We start from the raw sequence: 14,555 nt of genomic DNA on the forward strand, positions 1-14,555 counted from the left end.
TTCTAAAAAAGATATTATTTAATATATATTTTTAAAAAAAAGATATATTGGGAAAAAACTCGGTGAGACCAAACAACTTTAATTTGTTTTTATGGTACAATCTTTAGTAATGGACTGAAACGGTGCGGCGGTGCAGTGGGAGTCATTTTTAAGGAGAGAAACGGCCGTTAAGAGTGAGGGTGAGGCAACTTGGGATTTTGAAAAATTTTGAAATAAGGATACGACGTGGGAATGAAATGACAGAGAGATGCCAGGTTGGCAGGTTGCCACTGTCTCACTGCAAAGATGCGAGTATGCGACCAGACAGACGCCCCGCCCCTGAACTTCTGACTCCCACTTTTATGAGAAACAAAACAAAATATTTGTTTATTTATGCCCATAATTCAACTTCAATTTCAATCCATGTTTTTTTTTGGCATGTAATTTAATCTGTGATGACATCTCAAATGTTCCTTTTTTTTTTTCTCTCTCTCCTTCTCTGTGTGTGTGTGTGTGTTTTTGTAAGCTAGCTTTTTCTCTCTCATCTCATGTTCATCTCTCTGGCTGTGGCAGAGCTTTTGAACAGCGGATGGAGACATGGGGGCGTGGGGGATGGATTGGATCCTTAACTTTTTCACGCTCCTTCATTAGCTTGGCTTTTGTCCTTCCAAATCCAAATCTTATTCTCAATCTAAATCCCCCTGCCTTTGCTTTTAGATTTTAGAGTTTAGATTTTAGATTTTAGATTTTCTTTCGGTGGCATTAACCATGTCGATGTCTGCAGCTTTCGGATTATCGTTAGTATTATGTACCATCTACTCAATTCTGCGGCTAATGACTCCATCCATTTTTCTCCTTCTACCATTCTCATCTTCGTATTAATGTCATTATTTCGTTATTTTCTCTTTCTTTTGTTTTTAAGGGCTCTCTGTTCGTTCTGGGATTCTACTATTTTAGTCTGTTGATTCTGTAGGATCATTTTTCGTCAAGAATCTGTTGTTGACAGTGCCTCCTTTTTATTTTTCCTCCTCGAGACCCGTTATTGGGTTCAGGGTTCTCTTTGTCTTGATTTTCTAACATCATCTTAAGCACTGATACCATTCCATTTTGGTGTTTATACATCTTACCCGGAAAAAAAAAATGCTGTTTGGATTGTGTGAGGATAGAAGCAGGCTGAGGCTGCTGCTGCTGTTGCTTCCTTTCTTGCTTTCTTTCTTTATTGTAAATTTTTTTAAAAAACAAAAAAGTCTCGAGCTCTAGCTTCTCGTCTTCTATCTCAAGTCTTCCAACCTATCTTTCAAATATATATTCGCATCTCTTTGTTCTGGGATATCCAAGTTCAAAGATAGCTGTGAGGGTCGTGTGTTCATTGATTTCCTTATTATCATTAATAAGCTAGCTGGGGAGCAAGAAGAAGAAGAAGGTAGTAGTGTAAAGTGTAAACTAAGAAAAAAATGAAGAAGACGACGAATGGGTTGGGGTGGTTGGGGAGAGAGATGGTGGCGGGAGTAGCGGTGTGGTTGTGTTGTTTAGTGTGTGGGGGGAGTGGGATTGGAGCCAACTGGGGGACGCAGGCCACCCACCCTCTGCCTCCGGACACAGTGGTGGGGCTGCTGAAGGAGAATGGTATTCAGAGGGTGAAGCTGTTCGATGCTGATTATGGGGCTTTGAAGGCTCTGGGGAAGTCTCAGATTGAGGTCATGGTTGGCATTCCCAACGACATGTTGTCTTCTCTTGCTGCCAGCCTCAAGGCCGCTGAGAAATGGGTTGCCTCTAACGTCTCTACCCATATTTCCTCCAATGCTGTCAACATCAGGCAAGCTTCTATTATTCCTTGTACAAATATGTTTATATTTTCTGAAATTTCCCTCCCCATCTCTAATACATCAGCTTAAATTGCATCTGGATTTGGATGTCAATTTTTGGATCTCAAATCTTTAAATAACCCCCCCGAAATAGGTTATTTCAAATCCATTGCTTGGATTAATTAGCAAGGCCAAATCCAAGCCCCTGGGTTTAGCATTTCCCAGGAAAGATTATTGTACTTGATTTGCTATCCTTCCTTTACTGAATTTCTAGCTTTCAGATCAATTAATAATTTTCTTCTGAAGGGTTGTTGAACCAACTGAAGGAAATTGGGCTGTGACTAAGGTATGAGAATGATCCAATATCTGCCATGCTCTCCATATTTTGATCTGTAAAAACTGGGGAATGTTAGGCAATTTTCATGCATTGTTTTATGTGTGAATCATGATGTGGATGATTTTGCAGGTTAGTTTTATTTGATTTGGTTGCACAATTAAGTGTAGGTTTGACAATATTATGATAGAATCTTCTTCGAGGGCCATTTTGCAAAGGGAAAAAGTTGACTGGGCCTTTAATTCTCTTCCATCATTCTTCGGTATTGTTTGAGAAATTCTTTAAAAAAAGTTCCTGCAGAAATATAAACAAGAAAATTATTTATAACTTGGACTAGTGGCTCCACTTATCGCTCCTTTGGGGGCTTGGATTTCAGGTCTTGGATTTAAATTTGAGTAAATTTGGACAAAACGTATATAGATTGGAATTTCTTTCAAATCCACACAAATCCAAATCATGTGAAATCCATTCTCCTGAACACTATCTTAGAGTCTATTTATTTCATACTTACGAATAATTGCAAAAATATCATCATGTTTGCTAATTTTCCAACATCTGTATAGGAAAGTTGGGAAACATTTTTTTTTTTAATTGTCTTCCTTGTTCTCAATCTAAATGTTAGAAAACTTAAAAACAACGTGCAATACTTCTAAATTTTTGAAAAATTGGAAATGAACAATAAAATTTGTTTTCCACAACTGAACATGCCCTAATTTGTTCCTCTTGTGATAGAGATGAGTAATGTCTTAATAATTTATTGATTTACTAGTAGACAATGTCCTGATGGCTGAGTTATGGTTATTTTATGATGGAAAACTGCTAATGATTCTGTGAGCATTAGCTGGGGAATGAAACACTGGCCGGAGGTTGATATTATTCAAAATTTAAAATGCTATAGAATATGAGATTTTGAATAATAGATTTCACTGCTTGAAAGCAAATATGTTAAGAGTAGGACATCTTGTTTACGCTTAAGTCAATATCATAGTGTTAAAGTTGATATTATCTAGATAGTCATCCACATAAATATACAAAGTGTTATATCTGCTCATATGTGGGTTGACAAACAAGGCTGATTCGCGGAATTTTAGACTGTTAAGAACCCATCTCTATGTAGAGACCTATTTAAGAATGGGGGTTAAGGAGGTTTTTGCTTGGGGCCTAAGACTAAGGTGGTCTTCAAGGGAAAGTTTGCCCCCTATTAGCCCTATGGGGGCTTCAGGGTGATTGCTGCCCTTAATGCCCCTCACTTGCATGACAGAGCAAACATATGCATTGACTTGACCTTGACAGGACTTTTGAAGGACAGTATAAGACTCACAATAACTATGATGTCACAATCCTTGACATAGCAATAATAAAATTACTTTGTTATCCATATGGCCTTCTCGTACTTGCAATAAAGGTGCCCTTAATCACTCTCTTCACACAAGCTTCTGCAAAGATCCCTTCTTAGCCTCGTGCCATTCTAGTTGGCATCTTGTGTGTGACACCTCAAGCCCTTTGTTCTTGTTTTTTTTATTGTTTAACAAACTTCATGGTGCCTACAATGGTTTTTCTGACCAGGTCAAAACTGTTCTCTAATTCTATTTCCACCATTTTTGTATTGGACCAAGCAAGGTCATGGTAAATGTTTCAATGTTCCTTTTGGATTAGCTTGGCCTTGTGACATTAATTCCTAAGTTTTGTGTGCAGTCCTACAATTATTTGTCATATTAGAGCATGACTGAAATTTAAACGTTTGTTTTTTCATGATTACGAAATCAACTGTTTCAATTCCCTATTTTTAATTTACTAGGCCTTGTGACGATTTTACTGTAATTGAAGACGTACAAAACCACATTGTTAGCTCATTTCTTCCATATAGTCGCTTTTGTATTTGATTCATTGGGCAACCTTATGAGGTCATTTCTATATATACTAATGGGTTCTAGCTTTGCCAAAAAGAGAAAAAAAAAGGGAGTCCAAGTAGAAGGAATTATTTTTCATTCAGCTCAGCTATTGTTTCACTCTTGGTATCAATACTTGAAGTTTTATTGTTTCAAATAAAAGGAAAAATCAGCTAGAATTTCATACATAGTAAGTTCAAAAAACTATAGAATGATAAAATGTTGTGAATACATATTGTTATGTGTTTTCCTACCATCATTCTACAAGCAATAGTTTGTTGAACCTCATTAGATGATGCTAGGGTTATGTGCCAATGTTTTGAAAGGCTCAATTGAGGCTCGCCTTAAAACAAGGCATGCCCAAAATGCCTTGAAACTCAATCTAAATTACCAAATCCCAGAAGGCCAACATATTACACATTGAGGCTTATGCATTTGTACAAAAGGCATCCCTTTTGCGTTTTCTTAGTTAAGGCTTACACATTTTGGGCGTGTGAAACTCAAGTTAGATTTGGCTAGAAAAGTTAAAGTACATATTTATATAAAAAGAATGTCATAATATGAGTTAATTTTTAAAACTCTTGAACCTCAACCTTTCTAGAATAATGGAGCTACGTCTTAGATTTTGAAAACAATTTGATATTTGTAATGTTGTAGCTATCTCTTGGCATGATTTACTTAATAAATTCAAGTTATATATTAATTTTCTTATATTTTATTTGTAATTTTATTCATTTTTATTTATTTATTTTAAAAAAATATATGTAATTTATTTGCACATTTTATCTAAACTAAATTCTCAAAAGGCTTATGCCACAACGCCTTAAGGCTTACGCCTCACCTTTGAAGGGTTAAGACGTCTCACTTACGCCTTCATCTTTTAAAATACTGCTATGTATTGGCTTAATTGCTCCATCTGCAATGCAATGGGTTAATTGGTCAATGGGGCTAAGACAGATAGTGTATCCAGATGCAATTAAGCAGCATGAAGTATCCAGATGCAATAGAGTTATTAAACATGCTTGCCCGCATCTGGATGCATTTTCTGTCTTAGTATTTAGATTCCAGGGTCTGGAACTGAAACAACTCTGTTCAAACAAAAGCTCAGTTGCTAATACAAATAAATCATGCATTGCATATGCATATGTTCCCACATGCTTCACGTTATGTTCTAAGTTTAGCTCACATTGAAGTATGAGAGAATAAGCACAATGTAAAATTTCAAATTTATTTGAAGAAATAGGTGTTTATGGGAAAAAAATTTTTCAAACTCAAGTTTCATATTATTTTTCTGAGATATGCATCCCATTTGCTCTTCTTTTTCCTCCCTCACATTTTTTCCTTTGTAACCTTATTTCCCCCTTAAATTTATCATGAAGAGTTTTCTGGTCCAAGTTTAAGATATAGTCAACTTGTGATTGAATAGAAGCACTATAGGGTGATAGTTATGTTGGTGCATCATTTCTTTTTAATTGTGGAAATACAATTTTGTGGGAAAAATTATTGTGATAAATCACAGGGCCTTCGCTTTAATTATTCATAGTATTAGTATATGAGCTTACACATTCAAGTCCTCTTGACTGATTTGTATCCATCACTCTTCAAAAACAATTGTAAATTTTACAATAAGGGGCAGAACTATATTCACTTCTTGGGGGCGGGGGTATGCCCCTTCCAAGGTCTGTGAATTATAGTTACACCCATATGACTTGAAAGAATTAAGAAAGTTTAATTCTTGGGAAACCCAAACTTTTAACAAAGTACAATTCTACCTCAATCTATCATACTTTGGAAAAGTTTATGGCTAGTTCCCCAGCTATATTCAAATTCTGAAAGAACAAATAACTAAACTTAATTATTTGACTTTTATTTGACTTTTGTAGTTTGGCCCTCCTGTTAAATAAATCTGCATGTAGTTTCTCCATGCATATTTTTCTTTGGATGCAAATGCATTTTACTCGATGTTTCTAAAGCTTCCAGTGTGTTTTTGGTATCTTATATTCAATTCCAGATCATGGTCTAATCATGTCTTTGTGGGTATGGTGGTTGGCCACCAATATCTTGACTCATTATTTAAAATGCAGTAGAAGCTTTTGAGGTTGCTATTCCTAATTATGCTACTGTAATAAGTTCTCTGTTTTTGGTATCTTATATTCAATTCCAGCTCGAATGCTATTCCTATCTTGATTCCTATTTATGCATGCAATAGAATCCTTAAGGACTCCTAACAATTTTTTTATTTGGTTTAGTTTTTCATAAAGGAAAGGGAAACAGATTTCTATTATTGGCTGTGTTTATTCTACATGCAATTTTACCCAGGAATTAATGTTGATCTCGACGGAGTTCATGAGATAATGCTATTTTGTACTTTATTGAGAATATTTGCTGGTCGAGATGAAATGTTGCAACACTTTTCTGTTAATATAACACAGAAATGCAAATATAGCACCCAGTGCATGAGGCTCCCATGTCATATTGGGTTTTGGGAAGGACAAATATACGCAGCCTTACCTTCATTTTTGATGAGATGTTTTCCTGACTTTAGTTTTGGCATAACACATACACCATTAGATCAGGGCTTGCCCGTCGCTTTTCTATTAATCCTTATCCTGCATGTTTGTTTGACAATGATACCTATGAACTCATTTTAGTTTCTGGTTGATATGTGATGTATCTGGTTTTACAGGTATGTTGCAGTTGGGAACGAGCCTTTCCTGGAAACATACAATGGAAGCTTTCTCAATACAACTTTCCCTGCTCTCCAAAATGTTCAGTCTGCCCTGATAAAGGCTGGTCTTAGCAGCCAAGTGAAAGTTACTGTTCCACTCAATGCTGATGTGTATGAGAGCTCGAGTGGCATCCCATCTGGTGGGGACTTTCGAACAGACATCCACGACCTCATGCTTGCTATTGTAAAGTTCTTGAGTGACACTGGTTCCCCCTTCACTGTGAACATCTACCCCTTCATAAGCCTCTACAGTGACTCCAGTTTCCCTGTTGAGTATGCCTTCTTTGATGGCAATGCATCACCTTTGAATGATGGGGGGACATACTACTACAACATGTTCGATGCAAATCATGACACTCTTGTGTGGGCGCTACAAAAGAATGGATATGGAAACTTACCAATCATAGTCGGAGAAATTGGGTGGCCTACTGATGGAGACCAAAATGCTAACCTAAACAATGCCCAACGGTTCAACCAAGGGTTTATGTCTCATATTTTAGGTGGGAAAGGTACTCCAATGAGACCTGGCCCCATTGATGCCTATCTATTTAGTTTGATTGATGAGGACGCTAAGAGCATTGATCCAGGGAATTTTGAGCGACACTGGGGAATATTTACTTTTGATGGAATACCCAAGTACCAACTTAATCTAGGGACCACCAATTCGGGATCTTTGGCTCGAGCAAGAAATGTCCACTATCTGGAGCGCAAGTGGTGTGTAATGAAGCCATCAGCTAGCCTTGATGACCCACAAGTTGCACCAAGTGTTAACTATGCCTGTGGCCTTGCCGACTGCACCAGTCTTGGTTATGGAACATCATGTGCAAGTTTGGATGCTCGTGGGAACATTTCATATGCCTTCAACAGTTACTATCAAAAAAATAATCAGCTGGATGCTGCCTGCAAGTTCCCAAATGTTTCAAGTATCACCAGAACGGATCCATCCGTAGGAGGATGCAGGTTTGAGATCATGATCCAGCCATATTTTGCAGGAGCTGACCCTAGACACACCCAGAGGCGATTCAGTTTGTTCCCGGCCTTCATCTACTTTTTGCTCACAACTCTGTGATCAAGGGTTTTATTGTATGAAATGTCAAGATTTTTGCTCCATTATTCTTGCTTGCTTTCTAGGGTACATACCTAGTATTGTATGTAGAAGCTAAAGGCAATGGATGAAAAATAAAAGCTAAGTAGCTAGAGTAGGTGAAATTTTGCAACCTGGGAGGTGAGCACTACTTAATATCTATTTGCCAAGCTTGAAATTGAATTTCTTTACTTCAGAAACTGATGCTGCAGTACAGATTAATTGCCATACTTGGTAACTTAGCTTAACTAGCGGATTCTTCAGCGTACATGAAGTGAGTGCTTTCTTTGTTAATTGGGTTAAAAGCCTTTAGGTAGTGATGGATGATGAGTTAGACCAGGGGGTGAACTTTGGCTTCTTGACATTCCTGAGAGACTTCCAAACGACACTGTTGCACTTGAAACCAGACCCGAAAGCAACCTGCCAAAGGCGATGGCCTCTCTTGACTCGGGCATTGGCCTCCAAGTAAGCCAGTTCGTACCAAATGCTGCTGCTGGAAGTGTTCCCGAATCGCTCCAGTGTCCTCACTGACGCCTCCATCTCCTCTTCCCTCAGCCCCAAGTTCTTCTGGATCTCTTCCAGCACCTTCTTGCTTGTTGCTTGTATGCACACGTGGTCCAACTCCAACCCCTTGTACTCCACATTCAGATTCTTGTTATTATTCTTGCGGTGGAAGAAAAATGTCATGAAACGATCGAGCAGCATGCCTGCGAAGAAGCGGAGTTGAACGGAGATGGGAAGAACAAGTGGCCGGAGTGCGGCGACGTTGGCCTTCAGCGCCTCCCACCCCACCTCCATCAGCATCTTGTCTTCACACAACCATAGCCCTTGCTTCCCTTCGGCGTCCTCTCTCAACTTCACGCTCTCGAAGCTTCTATCGTCCGAGCCACAGTGAGTTCGAACAAGCTGCTTCAACTCGTACTTGGCGCGCCACCTGTCTCGGCGGTGGCTTGACAGCAGGAGGGCAGCGGCCCCCATTCGAAAGAAGCAGTTGGGAAGAAGCATGCGGAGGTCCTTCCCAGAATACCAGGTGAAGCTTACTGCCTCAGTGCTCACCACGAGTGCATATGTGCCTGGGTACGCATTGAGAAGGTCGCGAGCTAGATCCACGGCTATTATCCCGGCTGCGCAACCCATGCCTCCTAGATTGAAACTGTGGATGTTGTGCCTAAGCTTGTAATGGTTTATCACCATCGCCGACAGTGACGGAGTTGTGTTTAGGATTCCGCAATTCACAACCAAGATTCCGATGTCCTTGGGCCGGATCTTGGTGGCGGCAAGAAGGTCGTCCACCACTCCAAACATCACTATGGCGGCCTCTTCTCGTCCATCCTTAAGGGTTATTTTGTGGCCTTGTTGGAAAATTGCTTTTGGCAAGGAGGTTTCATCCCCCAGCCCCGAATTCTTGATGATTCTCTGTTGAAATTCGATTGCTGTGTCGCTGAACTGTCCGGATTTTTTTGCCAACTCGATGAATTTCTCCCGCGAAATCTACAGGTACATAAATGAGAAAAAAATAAAATAATTGACGCTACGTAATCGAGTTTGAGATCTAATTTAATTAGCGCACAAATATATGCACACGCAAACCTTGAGGTCATCGGGTGGGCGGAAACATGCGAAATCGAGTAAATAGGTGGACCTGGGTGCGAGTAGCAGATAGATGTAGAGAATTAAGGTGGATAATCCCAACAAGCAGAGAGCATCGGGGAGGTCACATTTGAAGCGAATATCCTTCCAGATGACAAGCGGAGGACGCAGCTGGTTTCCTGATCGGGTAGTATTGTTATCCTTATTATTGTGAATAATAAGGAATAGAAGAAGTGTTATGGGGGGCGCGGTGGTGAGGAAGTAGAAGGCATGGGTGATGAGATAAGCATAGCCCAGCTTCGCATATTTCAGGTTGACGGAGTTGAGAAAATTATGCGGGCGTCGGACCCTGACCGAGAAACTGGGGGAGCCCGCATAGGGACCCGAACTTTCGACGCCACGGTTCACGATCTCAGCGGAAAGAAGCTCCTCGTCTTGTGCATCATCAGCAGCGACGGCAGAAGCAGCCCTTGCCATGCATATATACATATTATACCAGCTGGATTCTACATCTGTAACAATTCAATTAATTATAAGGAGTCAGCTTGGTAGCGGGCTAAGAGATATTATGGCGATTGATTAATTAATTCATGATAATATCATAAGGAAACTAAGAGAGGAGATATATAGACGACATGGAGGAATTGAAGTTGCTGGGCTGTGGGGGTAACAGAAAGCAGCGTGCTTTGAGCATGAAGGCGGATGAGCAGCGGTTTTGTCGCACCGCATGGATGATCCTGCTGGATCACACAAGTTGCGGTTAATTGGGTGGGTGCATGCGTGTGGAAATTAAATGGTTTTTGGATTATGCTCAGTGTATTGAGCATTCATCGACTCCATTGCTATATATGTTGACCCACCCATGTGGGTGCATTTAATGTTACTTGGGAAGGGTTAGCTCTGGGGCATGCGCAGTCTCGAGCATGCATTCTATTTTCAATGCTGCTCCATCTCAATGGTCCTCTCTCTCATATATACATATGCACACTGCTTTGTAAAGTAGAGTGTGAGTATGCAAAAAGAAAATATATAGAGAGAAGAACTGAGTGCTGTGTGTGGGTGGCAGAGTGATTTGAGTTAGAGTTGAGTGAGAGTGTGTTCTCCTCCTCCACTGTAATTTTTTTTTTTTTGATCATATAGTGTGACTCCCTCTCTCCTAAGCGCCTCAATGTTAGGGTTTCAATCCTAAGAGTGACGACTACGCCGCGACAGCCAAGCAAATGAAGTGGTGATTATTGGCGGTGCTGCTGGCGGCAAAGTTGCTCCGAAATTGACTGAGAATAACCCATAAACTACAAACAAGGATTATGCGACTGTCTGAGTGATCGCCTGAGAAACGTCTAGACCATAGTGCTTGGGTTCGGGGACACATTAAGAGTTTTTTTTTTTTTTTTCTCGAGTTGTGGGTTGTATTCAAAAAGTTTCACCATTGAAGCATCTTTGTGCCGCCATCTCCGCCGCACACGAGGTTGGAACATAGGCGTTGCAGTAGCAGTGGTTCTCGTTGGAGAGCAGCAACGACTTCGTCTCCGGCATTGGCAGCGAGTTGGGCTGCGAGAATCTGAGACGGTGACAACGACGAAGTGGTGATGACGAACCCACGTCGGCAACATACGGTGATGGAAGACGTAGGTCTACCGCAGGTTTGGTTTTTTATTGATTATTTTTATTTTGTATTTTGGTGTTCAACAAGGAAAACAGATAGCTGATAGACATGATCGTGCCGTCTATGGTAGCTGTTATCGGAGGGTTGAGGGGAGGTGTCGACGCTAGTTTTCGGGTTGCGGGGAGTGGTTCGGAGGATGATAAGGTCAAAAAGGGGGAATGTTTCGCTGGAGGGAAAATCATTTGCCGAAGCCTTGAAGAGGCCAATCCCATCTTTAAAATTCAAAATCCCATTGAGGAAACTGAAACTAATTAATCGGGAATTAGGTTTTGTTTTCTCGGATGTTGAGATGGAAAAGGTTGCTGAGGATTTGAAGTATGCGTTGGTGCTTAAATTTCTTTCTGTAAGGCCGCCTATCGATGTCTTTTAGAGGCATATTATCCAATCCTGAGGTATTTCTGAAGTCTCAATGATAAGTTTTAGGGACAATTATCATGTTCTGTTATATTTGGTAAACGAAAAGGATTACATTCATGCATGGGCACGAGAAGGAAGATGGGTGGCAGGGTGCCAATTTTGGTTTTTTAATTGGTCTGTGAATTTTGATGTAAACAAGGAACCATCGATCGCACCTCAGTGGATTTTCTTATCAGGTCTGCCTTTACATTTATATAAAATGGACTGTTTGCAGAGTTTGACCACTAGATTTGGTAGATTCTTGGGGACGGATAATGCCACATTATATAGAACACGAGCCACTGGTGCAAGATTATGTGTTGAAGTGGACTTGTAGAAGGATCCCATGGAGGATTTTCCGTTGGTGGTAGGAAAAAAGAAGAATTGGCAAAGGGTAATATATGAGAAGAGGAGTTTCTATTGTAATAAATGTTGTAGGCAAGGTCACACTGAAGTAGTATGCCAGTTTGGAGTTAAGCCTAAGGATAAAAGGAAGGTAGGTATGAGGAAGGAGGGAGATAAGATAGTTTGGAAAGAAGTGGGTAGAAAAAAGAATATAATAGTTGAAGAGGAAGGTCCTGTTTTGAAGTTTTAGGATCAGAGGGTGGATGAGAAGAAGGATGGAAACGTGAGTGGTTTGTCGAATATGATTGAGAAAAATAAAGAAATTGTGAATGAGGTTAACAATGTGGTACTCAAAAAGTGGATGAAGTTAATTTGGTAGAGAAGAATAGTGGAAAGAAAGCCGATCGTTGTCAAAACTAGAAATCAAGAGTGGTAGGGGTGCAGGTAGAACTGAGAGGTTGTTCTAGGTCTGCCTAGAAAATCGGAGTTGTTTATGAAGGGGGGAGGGGAAAAGTTGAAAAGGACAAGGATGGGGAGGTGATTTGGTGGAGGAGGTGGATGAGAGAGAGGGGGATGTGGAGGGTGTAGTATGTAGGGATAATTATGATATGTTATCTGAGCGAGATATGGAGGTTTGCATTGATACTCAAAAAGAATATTACTCTGATCTAGGTAATGTGAAAGTGGGTGAATCGGAAGGAAGAAATAAAGATGATGGTTAAGTGAGAAAGTCTACGAGAATTAAGGCAGTGCCTCAAAATTTGAACTTATGATTGACAAAATTATGTTTTGGAATATAAGAGGGTTGAACACGTCAAAGAGAAGATTGAAACAAATTGTAAAAGATTAGAAAGTTTCAATTTTGGCAGTTTCGGAACCTTTTCAAGATATAGAAAAGATAAGAAGGTGGGCGGTGTATTTTGTAATTTACTAACTTTTGCTCTAATGTATAGGAAGGTGAGAAGATTTGACTGTTCTAGAAAGATGATGTTCAAGTGGATTGGGTGGGTGCCTCAAATCAATGTATGACAGTTTTGTTAACAGAGGATAGAGACTCTTTGCTTCTTACTTTTTTGTATATGCTAAATGTTATCATATTGAGAGAAGAGATTTATGGGAACAATTTCAGGGGTTGTCGAGTTTTGATGTGACTTGGGTTGTTATGGGGGATTTTAATGTAATTCGGTCAGATGAGGAAAGGGTGGGAGGTAGACCTTGCTTGGGTTTGTCTATGGCTGAATTTAGTGGTTGTATTAATAGTTGTGGATTATTGGACCTCAAATTCAAAAGAAATAAATTTTCATGGTGTAACGACTAATAAGGTTTGATAAGAAGTTGAGCGAAGATGGATAGGGTGCTGATTAATAATGTTTTTTTCTATAAAATATGGTGAAACTAAGACATCTTTGTTGAAAAGAAATATTTCAGATCATTCTCCTATTATTTTACAGTTGTGTGCGAGTATGAGAGGTATAGGCTAGCGCCTTTTAGGTTTCAAAACATCTAGACGTTGTAGACACCCTATTTTTGCCCTAATCAAATAGAACAAGGGGTTCCCTTTTGTTATTTTATTATTATTAGTATTTTTATTATCGTTATTTTATTATTACTTTCTTATAATTATTTTTATTCTTAATTTATTATAATTATTTTTATTTATTTATTTATTATTATTATTATTATTATTATTATTATTATTATTAGCATTAGTATCTTATTTTGGTTATTATTATTTTTATTATCTTTATTTTTATTAGTAATGTTATCATTATTATTATTATTATTATTATTATTATTATTATTATTATTAGTTATTACTATTTTTATTTTTACTATAATTATTTATTATTATTTACTATTAGTAGTATTATTATTATTATTATTATTATTACCTTATTGATGTTATTATTATTATTATTATTATCTTTATATTATTACTATAATAATAATTATTATTATTATTTCTATTTTCATTATTACCATAAGAATAAAAGCAAAAAAAAAAAAAAAAAAATCAAAAAAGGAAGTTTTTTTTAGGGTTTTCAAAATTTTTTTTATATAACAGCCGGGGGCGCACAGCAAAGGGGCAGAGACACAAAAAAACAACCATCTTCTTCTCTACCCGCAGCTCTCCATCACATAGCACCACCTTTCATCTTCCTTTGCAGCCGTAGCATAGCAACCACATAGCCTCTCCGATTCCCTCCTCCATACCTCTCTTCACAGCAGACCAGCTCCATCCACGCCACGACCCAAGAACTCCACGGCGAACCAGAGCAGCAGCCACCACACACGAACCCCAGCCCCCCTGTCGAGACCATCCTCGGCTCTCTGCCGCTGCAACTCCGGCGAGCCACCCACGCAACACCGTCAGCCTCCCGGCTTCACCACCCTCACGTCATCGTTAAACTAGTCCCGGTGTCATCGCACCAGACTAGCCTCTCTTCAGTTCTCTCATTCGGCAGCAGAACAAGATAGCCATAGCCTGAGCTTCACCGTCACTCTCCGCAGACTAGGATAGCCCCACTCTGGTCACTCCATCAACTTCGGCTCCTCAGGCTCGCCGTCATCATCTCTCACACGGCTCATCTTCGTCTCCATCGCTGTGCCCAGCTCCGGTCTTTAACCTTGGCCACTGCTGCTCCGGCCAGACACCGGATTTCCTTCCCCACGGAGCCACCTCCCAGAGCCCCCTGCTGCTGTTCGTGAGCCACGAGTCTCGACGGCAAGATCTCCTCG

General features: G+C 39.6%; 2 protein-coding genes across 2 annotated transcripts; one reads left to right on the forward strand and one right to left on the reverse strand.

The window, feature by feature from the left end:
- Positions 1 to 320: 320 nt before the first annotated feature.
- Positions 321 to 8,064, forward strand: LOC131166270 (glucan endo-1,3-beta-glucosidase 6-like). The gene is made up of 2 exons (XM_058124669.1): positions 321 to 1,795; positions 6,694 to 8,064. Exons 1-2 carry the CDS (start codon positions 1,434 to 1,436, stop codon positions 7,802 to 7,804), a joined length of 1,473 nt encoding a protein of 490 aa, XP_057980652.1. The 5' UTR covers positions 321 to 1,433; the 3' UTR covers positions 7,805 to 8,064.
- On the reverse strand, positions 7,980 to 11,983 carry LOC131166269 (3-ketoacyl-CoA synthase 15-like). The gene is made up of 3 exons (XM_058124668.1): positions 10,045 to 11,983; positions 9,410 to 9,921; positions 7,980 to 9,310 (listed from the first exon to the last, which is right to left on the reverse strand). The coding sequence occupies exons 1-3, from the start codon at positions 10,136 to 10,138 to the stop codon at positions 8,129 to 8,131; spliced, it is 1,788 nt and encodes a 595-aa protein (XP_057980651.1). The 5' UTR covers positions 10,139 to 11,983; the 3' UTR covers positions 7,980 to 8,128.
- Between the last annotated feature and the right edge of the window lie 2,572 nt (positions 11,984 to 14,555).

The sequence above is a fragment of the Malania oleifera genome, chromosome 10 (assembly GCF_029873635.1).
Source record: "Malania oleifera isolate guangnan ecotype guangnan chromosome 10, ASM2987363v1, whole genome shotgun sequence".
NCBI lineage: Eukaryota > Viridiplantae > Streptophyta > Magnoliopsida > Santalales > Ximeniaceae > Malania > Malania oleifera.